Source organism: Tenrec ecaudatus, chromosome 5 (genome assembly GCF_050624435.1).
Source record: "Tenrec ecaudatus isolate mTenEca1 chromosome 5, mTenEca1.hap1, whole genome shotgun sequence".
In the NCBI taxonomy this organism is placed as follows: Eukaryota; Metazoa; Chordata; class Mammalia; order Afrosoricida; family Tenrecidae; genus Tenrec; species Tenrec ecaudatus.
In genome coordinates this window covers 167,238,640-167,246,666 of record NC_134534.1, presented here as the reverse complement: position 1 = coordinate 167,246,666, position 8,027 = coordinate 167,238,640, and the positions used below count along the sequence as shown (strand labels likewise).

Here is an 8,027-nt window from a genome sequence, read left to right as displayed (position 1 = left end):
GACCCTCAGGGACCTTGCCCTCTCTCAGTGCACAGATACAGAAATGGAACCCAAAGCCTCTGCCCCACTAGTCAAGGTTAGAGCCCTGGTCGTCCAGTTTGAGCTTCCACGCCCTCCCCTACTCTGAAGGGGGCAGCACAGGAGGCGTGGGCTGCAGCAGAGCGGGGCCCCTGAACTGTGTCCTCAGCCACAGGATAACCTCTGTCATCATCCTAAATCTGACCCTGGAGCATCCATTTCCCACCCATTTCCCTGCCAGCTTCCTTGACCACCCTGCCCTCTCAGCCCTCCCTAGCCATCCCCCTTGTCACCTGGTAGCCATTCTGCCACTTCACCGGGCAGAAGGGGAGGCTCATGGGGTTCCTTAACAGCTGGTGGATTTCATGGTGGAAGGGACTCCTGTACCCAAACTTTCCTGTCCTGACTCCCCCGACAGCCAAGTGAGCTCAGACAGCCCCAAACAGCACAGGCCCAGAGATCGAATCTAGAATCTCCAAGAATGGGCTTGAGGGAGCCTTGGGAGTCAAGAGGCAAGAGACACCGCCCCCTCCGCTGGGGGCTGGGGGAGATGTATCCCTCACCACAAGTCCTTGTCCTTCTCTAGCAGTGAGCACTGTTCTTCCTGTGGACATGGGCCACCTTGGGGGATTCCCTCCCACTCAGGTTTGGCCTAGCAAGAGGCAGGCAGGGGCCCTCTGCGGGTGGCACACCTACTGTCAGATGCAAGAAGACGGCCCATGTGGAGAAGGCATGGTGTGGGGGTCGGCAGTGGACCCAAAGCTGGCTGGGCCCCACAGTGGGCTTCCCTAGTAGAGCACATCCTCAAACTCCAGCTGCAAGTAGCGGAGCAGGCGGGGTGGCAGGGGCAGGCGGGCCAGGGCCTGGGGCAGGTGGGCTGCCAGGTGGGCACGCAGCGCACAGCGGCTCAGGTGCTGCAGGGATCTCGGCTGTCCAGCCAGGGCAAAGAGCGATGAGTAGAAACGGCTGTGCTCCTGGGGACAGACAGACAGTGGGCACCCACCCCTTCTTCTTAAGGAGTGAAGGGTTTCTTATGGTGGGAATGTGAGGGGACCCTGGGCCAAAGTCAGACTGCGAGGAGGGTCTGTGTTGAGGGAGGCCTGGCCTCCCAGAACAGCCCTGGTCCCCTGACTGACCTGCAGTATTTCCGGCGGCACCAGGCCCACAGCATCCTCAGGAAGCTTCACAGCACAGTAGGTGTTCATGAGCACCTCGATGGTCCGGGGGGATGAGCACCAGCGAGCCAGAACCTGCCAGGGAGGGAGCTGTGTCACCCACCCGGACACTCCTGCTTTGGTACTGCACGCCAGACAGCTCTCTTTCACCAGCCCTGTGGTCCGCCTCCGTACAAAGCAGCAGCTGTTACACACATTGCACGGGTACAGGAGGGCAGGGAGCTCGGACCGTGGCCGGATCACAGTGCGTTCTAGCCCTGCCACAAAGCAGAGGTAGTGGGGATCCCCCACCCCCCAACCACCCCCATGCCTCTACTCAGCTGCTGCCGGTGGCTAACCAACGACCTTGTCTGTGTTCCGGAGCAGAACATAAAGCAGGGACACCAAATGCCAAGTGAGGGTACACACAAGGGGTGGGGGTATTCAAAGACATGGGGGGCAGGGCTGTGAGGCTCAGAGCATTTTAGGAAGGCCTCAACAGCTGAAGCCCCAAGCAGGATGGACGTGGCAGTCTCTCCGGAGGGCTTGGTGGGAGTTCAGGTGACTTAATTCTCTCACTCAACAAACATTTGCTGAGAACCCAAGCACTGGGCATGGGGCAGACGGGCAGACAAGGCCCTTGGCCTTGGGAGGCCCTGTTGCAGAGAGAACAGGAGAAATAAGCACGTAGCCCTGTACAGACATGCTTCTGCAAAGGCAAAAAGAGAAGAGGAGTGACAGTGACTGGTCTGGTCCACCTAGAGCAGAGGCCTGAGCCCGGGGAGGGAGCCAGGCTGCAGGACTGCTCCCAGCGGCCCTCAGGTCACAGGGAAGTGGCCATCAACCCGGGGGGGGGGGCACCTCTGTGCACTTTCAGCTCTGTTCCTCTCCTGGCAGGCAGGGGCTTTCTACCCTGTTAGTGTCTCAGACAAGCTGCGCACATGCAGGAGCAGCTGGCCGACATATGACCACTTGCCCTCCCCGATGGCAGAGACTATCATGCAAGTTCAAAGACTCTGCCTGGCAAGCTGGGTCTGTCTCCTATACGGGTGGTGCTGAAGGTTAGGTGTCAGCCTGTGAGCCACAAGGTTGTTGGTTCAAACCCACTGGCTGGTCCACAGGAGCGAGGTCAGCCTGTCTGCTCCTATAAAGACGGACAACTCTATGAATTGGCACTGACTCCATGACAACAGTGTCTTTTGTTCTGTCTTGTTCTAGGGGCCCTGGTGGCGGGCATGGTGGTCATGCACTGGGCTGTGATCTGCAAGGCCAGCAGTTCATAACCCCTAGCTGTGGGCGGAAGAAGGGGCTTTTGGCTCCTGTAAAGAGTTACAGTCTCGGAAAGCCACAAGGGCAGTTCCCTGCCTTGCAGGGTCGCTGGGAGTCAGCCTTGACTCCATGGAAGTGAGTTTGAGGGTTTTTTGGTGAAGAGTGGGGCAGAGGTCAAGCCTACCCCCCCTCCCCCAGGAAAGGAGGGAGGGCACTCCACATGTGTGGGGCTTTCTGGCTCTTGCCCTGCTTCTAGGGGGGACCTCACAAGAGTGGCCCTGCCCCCTCTGCAGGCTTCCCTCAGGGGAGCTGGTCAGGACAGGCCCTCTGCCGCCTTCTCCCTCCACCCTGGGGAGGAAGGCGCTGCTCCTCACGCTCTTGGGCCAGGCCAGCCTCGCTGCTCCTTTCACCAGAGCCAGCTCTGGCCTCTACTCAGCCCTTCTTGCTCACCAAGCGTGGAAGGCTTGCCACCACCACCCCCTGCCATCCCAGCCTGTGCCACTCCCTGTGCCTACGGACACCCTGTGTTCAAATAACACTTAGAAGCATACTCTTAGCGGTACAGCCAGTATTTACCTTCAACGCAGTGCTAAGCATTAGGACCGCCCAGTGGAGTTCTCCCACGGCCTAGGCGGCTGGCGTCCTGCCATTATCCCCATTATCCCCATGCAGGCCTCCAGAGGACAACGGCTTGCTTAGGATCACGTCCTCTGTCAGTCTCAGGGGCTGGCAAGGGGGAGGCCACGGGAGTGGAGCCCACAGAGAGTTGGAAGTGCAGGCTGGTCTGCTGAACCTGCACTCTGCACCGCAGACCCATCGCTGCCAGGTACTGGCTGTGCTTCATGCCAGAGATCTGGCGCTCAGAAAACCTCTAGCCGTGGCTTGAAGCCGCACCCACTGGAACCCGGTCTGCTGCACTCCCCAAGGAACGATGGTGACCTTGGGTCCCAGAGGCGTGGTGGAGTCCTTGGAGCCTGTTTGGGGCGGGAAATCCCACCTGCCTGGACGGGTTGTGGACTGGGAACTGGGTACAAGCACTTGCTGTATTTTCTAATCACCCTGTTGGGTTGGTGCAGTGGGCGGGCACTCAGGGTGCAAGACTGGGGTCTGCGTGCTCCATTTGCGAAGCTGCCTCCGCCTCCTGTCCCCCCCCGCCCCCACCCCGTGGAGAAATCATTAGCTGTCAGAACCTCTATCAGATTACAGGGAATTGCTCGTCTCCTAATTATCTGGTGTTAATAGGAGATTAATTAGTGTTAATTGTTGATTTTCTTGTATTTTCCCAAAGGGGAGACCAATCTGCCGAACTCTTGGGCTGTTTAATTATTTGGTCTTGCTTAGGAATAAGACAGATGCTTCTGTCTGAGAGCACAGGGCCACCTGCCACACCCAGGATCCCTCTGGCTCCGCGGCCCAGGAGCCTCCGAGAACCTGTTCTCTGATGGCAGGTGTGCCCATGGGCCCACTACGCTGTCATGACATCAGTCGCTCCCACACGCTCCATGGACCAGCTCTATCCTCTGAGGAAGCGTTGAATGAGGGCCTGCAGAGCCACAGTATGCAGGACTGGAAGCTGGCCCAGCTTGGGGTGGGGGGGGGGGGGGAGGAAGGGGACCAAGTACAATGAGCTAGAGATGGAAAATGAGCTTGCAAACACCTTTGCCCAGGTGCCCTGCCCTGTGAGTCCTGTCAAGGTCTCTGTCCCAATGCTCAGGAGCCGGAACCTTGTGCCTGGAGCATCGCTCCTGGCCCAGGGTAGTCTTTGCTATGTCGGGAGCTGAACTGGGCCCACTGTGAGCCAGTACTTCCTAGAATGCTGTCCCACCTCCTCCTGCCTCCATGAAGATTCAAAACGGCTGCCCACCAGCACACCTCAGCCTGGCCTCCTCCTCCGGTTCTTGCAGCTTCTTTTTCATTGGGGCCCACTGCCCTCTGCCCACTCTACCTACCGACCGACCTACCCACATACACACACACTTACAAATACCAAACACCTCCTGTCTCTCTCTCTCTTCCTGCAATCTGCATACTTGCCTTTGCGCCGCTCTCGGGCACTGCTTGTCTGTTCAGAGAGAGAAAGGCAGCAAACAGTGCTTGGCGTGAACACATGCCCTGCACCATACACCCGAGCCTGCAGGACCCAGGTCTGGGTCCTTTGGTCCCCACATCATCTGAGACCACCTCTCTGACCCACACCCTTGTACCTTGGGGAGGGCCCCGGGCCAGATGCGAATGGCCCCATGGTTGAGCAGGGCCTGGACCACATACTCTGGGCTCTGGGCCAAGGCCATGGCTGGGCCCTGCAGGGCATAGTGCAGGGGCGTGTGTCCCCCGTAGTCCATGGTGTTGACGCTGACGCCACAGGACAGGAGCAGCTCCACGACGGCCGTGTGGCCATGGCGACAGGCCAGGTGCAGCGGCTGCCGCTTGTCCTGGTCAGCTGCATTGGCGTCGGCACCAGCCGAGAGCAGCAGGTGGCACAGTCGGAGGCAGCATGTGGCAGTGGCTTCGGCGTTGTCTGGGTCCAGGCAGTGGGCCTCACAGGTGGTCAACAGGGGGGTGCGGCCAGCAGCATCCCGGGCATTGGGGCATGCCCCCCGCCTTAGAAGTAGCTCCACCAGGGCCAGTTGGCCAAACCGGGTGGCCACATGCAAAGGGGTCTCCTCTTCTTCCTCAGACCGGCCGTCCACTTTGGCCCCGAACCGCAGGAGCAGCTCTGCACACCTAGTATGGGCGAGACGGTGGTGAGGAGGGGCCAGCACAGAGGCCTCCCTCAGCACTGTTGGCGGTGCGAGCCCTGGCAGCTCCTGGTCTCTCCGCCTGCCTCGTCGCCCATCCTGCCTCCCAGTGAGGCCCTCAAATGTTTAAAGTGCAAGCCCTCACTCTGTTCTCCATGGGAAAAGTTATGAACAAGTATGCATGTATGACCGAACATCAAGGACTTTATGTGAACTCACTTACGTCATCCTTACCCCGTTACAGTTGTTCCGTTGCTCTCATTGCACAGACGAGGCAACTGGGCTCTCTCTTGGTCAGAGAGGCTCACCCCACCCCCAACCCCCAGTGTTCCCAGCCAGGGAGTGGAGGACCTACCACTGGAGGCCAGGGCAGCAGGCAGTGGGAGGCCCTGTGTGCGGAATGGGGAGGCCTGAGGATGGATTAGCCAGGGCGGGCGCAGGGTGGAGCAGTGAGACAAACAGCCCACGCCAGGGCTGTCCTGGGAGGGCCCTCCAGATGCTGTGCATGCGTCTACCCAGGAGGACTAGAGCGTGCGGGCCACTCGTGAACCACAATCCCGACAAGGAGACTTAGCCTGTTTGAGCCTCCGCCTCTCGGTCTACAGAGCAGGAGTAATTACTGACATCTAACCCTGGGGGCCACGTGGGGTACGAGCTAACTACTAATCAGAAGGTCAGCAGTCTGAAACCTCCCCAGCTTCTTGATGGAGGAAGATGAGGTCATCTGACCCCCTCAAGCTGGACTGCCTCACTGATGAAACACACAACTTTCCCCCAGTTCTTTAATGCTCTCCACTCCACTATCATGACCCCAATTCTACCTTGCAAATCCAGCTAGATCACAGGAGGTACCCTGGTACAGATAAGAACTGGAAATACCGGAAATCCAGGACAGATAAACCCCTCAGGACCAGTATTGAGAGTAGCCATACCAGGAGGGGAAGGGAAAGGGGGGGACGTTTAGAAAAGGGGAACTGATCACAATGATTCCATATAACCCCCTCCCAGGGGGATGGACAACAGAAAAGTGGGCGAAGGGAGATATCGGTCAGTGTGAGACATGAAAAAATAATTTATAAATTATCAAGGGTTCATGAGGGAGGGAGGGAAGGAGGGTGGGGAAAAACGAGAAACCAATACCAAGGGCTCAAGTAGAAAAAAATGTTTGGAAAATGATGATGGCAACACATAAACAAATGTGCTTGACAGAATATATGGATGTATGGATTGTGGTAAGAGTTGTAGGAGCCCCCAATAATATAATTTTTAAAAAAAGAGACCCCCCTCTAGGATCAAAGACTTGGCACCATGTCTAGGCCACCACATGTGAACTCTGAGGGGTATGCGGTCAGCAGGGAAGGGCCTCTGTGGAAGGAAGAGTTAGCTTGGGGAAGATTTGCTAAGATTCTCTTGACCTGGACCAAAATAGTTGGGAGGCACACTGGCCCACGCAGCTCAGGACAGAGGTCCCCATTGCTGGGCTACTGCAAAGAAAGAGTCCCTACAAATAACAAATGGTCCTCTTGAGCCTGTCTGTCTGTCTCTTGTGAATCCCCTTAGCAACAGTCCCGAGCCCATTCATCCAAGGGTGCTTAGCTGAGATGGGAATGGCAGACGTGCCCGTGGGGACCCCAGCTGTCTCTCTCAAAACCACCAGACTGCCTGGAGCCCCCAGGGCAGGGCTGTGACTCAGTGGCTGTGGTACAGTGCCTATCCCCATAATGGCCCCAGACACCTCACTTCCCGGGACCAGGCACCTACCCCCAGCTCTCCTCCACCCCAGGAATCAAATCACAGCCCCCAATCCACAGTCCTGCGCCCCTCTCCTCCCCGGGGCAGGCGGCTGGGCTGGCGAGTCCACTCACTCCAGGGCGCCGGACCCCCGACAGAGGTGCAAGGGCCGTCGTCCGTCCTGGTCCGGGAGGTTCGGGTCGGCCCCTGCTTGCAGCAGCACGCGGACGCAGGGCGCTCGATGGGCCGAGCAGGCCTCGTGCAGCGCGGTGCGGCCGCCGGGGGCGGCGTCCGGCTGGGCCCTCCGGCGCAGCAGCAGCCGCAGCACGTCCTCGTGGCCCCGGCTGGCCGCCACGTGCAGCGGGGTGGTCAGCTCTTCCTCGTAGCTCAGAGACCAGAGTCCTGCGGAGGGGGAGGCGGGGCGGCTGGCGAATGGGTGGCGCCCACAGAGGCGTAGGGGCGGGGTGGGGGCAGGGAGGAGGCGCGGGGGTCCTCCCACCTCCAGCTAGCCCCCCACCCACCCCCACCCCGGCCCGCCGTACTCAGAGCTCGGATGTTGTAGCGGAAGTCCCTCCATCTGTCCGGGTCGCTGGTGTCAAAGACAGTGTCAGGGGCCAGGCCTGCGCGGTCATCGGTGAGGATGCGGCCGGCCGAGTCCGCGTCCCCGGCCAGCACCGCCTGCCAGAAGGCCAGGGCGGGTCCCGAGGCCGTGCGGGTGACGATGGGGCCCTGGCCGCGGCCCTCCAGCCCCTCGGCCGCCCCTGCGCTGGCCTTCTCCACCAGCCTGGCACAGAGGGCATGCCCCGGGCCGGGGGCGCCCCCGGGACCCCTGCAATCTCGGGGGGACGAGCTCATGAAGGCCAAGAGCCAGCAAGCGGGAGGAGGAGGAGGAGGAGGAGGGCAGGGGCCTGTGCCCTGGGTGTTGGCGGGCCACTCGGTCAGCAGGAGCTATTCTGGGCGCCGCATGACTCCCCTCCTCCCGGGCCAAGGCCTGCTCGCGGGCTGCAGGGCCAGCCTCAGGGCGGGGATCCACCGCCCCCTTCTCCCCTGAGCTTTTCAAAAGGTCCCGCTGCTCCAAGGCGACCCCCACCCCCTGGCTCCGGGCTGCCCTCACCAG

The 8,027-nt window shown here is 60.0% G+C and overlaps 1 protein-coding gene across 1 annotated transcript; it reads right to left on the bottom strand.

Annotated features, from left to right (window-relative positions):
• Nucleotides 1-660: 660 nt before the first annotated feature.
• ASB10 (ankyrin repeat and SOCS box containing 10) lies at nucleotides 661-7,765 on the bottom strand. Its single transcript, XM_075550785.1, has 5 exons — nucleotides 7,453-7,765; nucleotides 7,045-7,312; nucleotides 4,646-5,165; nucleotides 1,155-1,268; nucleotides 661-992 (listed from the first exon to the last, which is right to left on the bottom strand). Exons 1-5 carry the CDS (start codon nucleotides 7,763-7,765, stop codon nucleotides 807-809), a joined length of 1,401 nt encoding a protein of 466 aa, XP_075406900.1. The 3' UTR covers nucleotides 661-806.
• Between the last annotated feature and the right edge of the window lie 262 nt (nucleotides 7,766-8,027).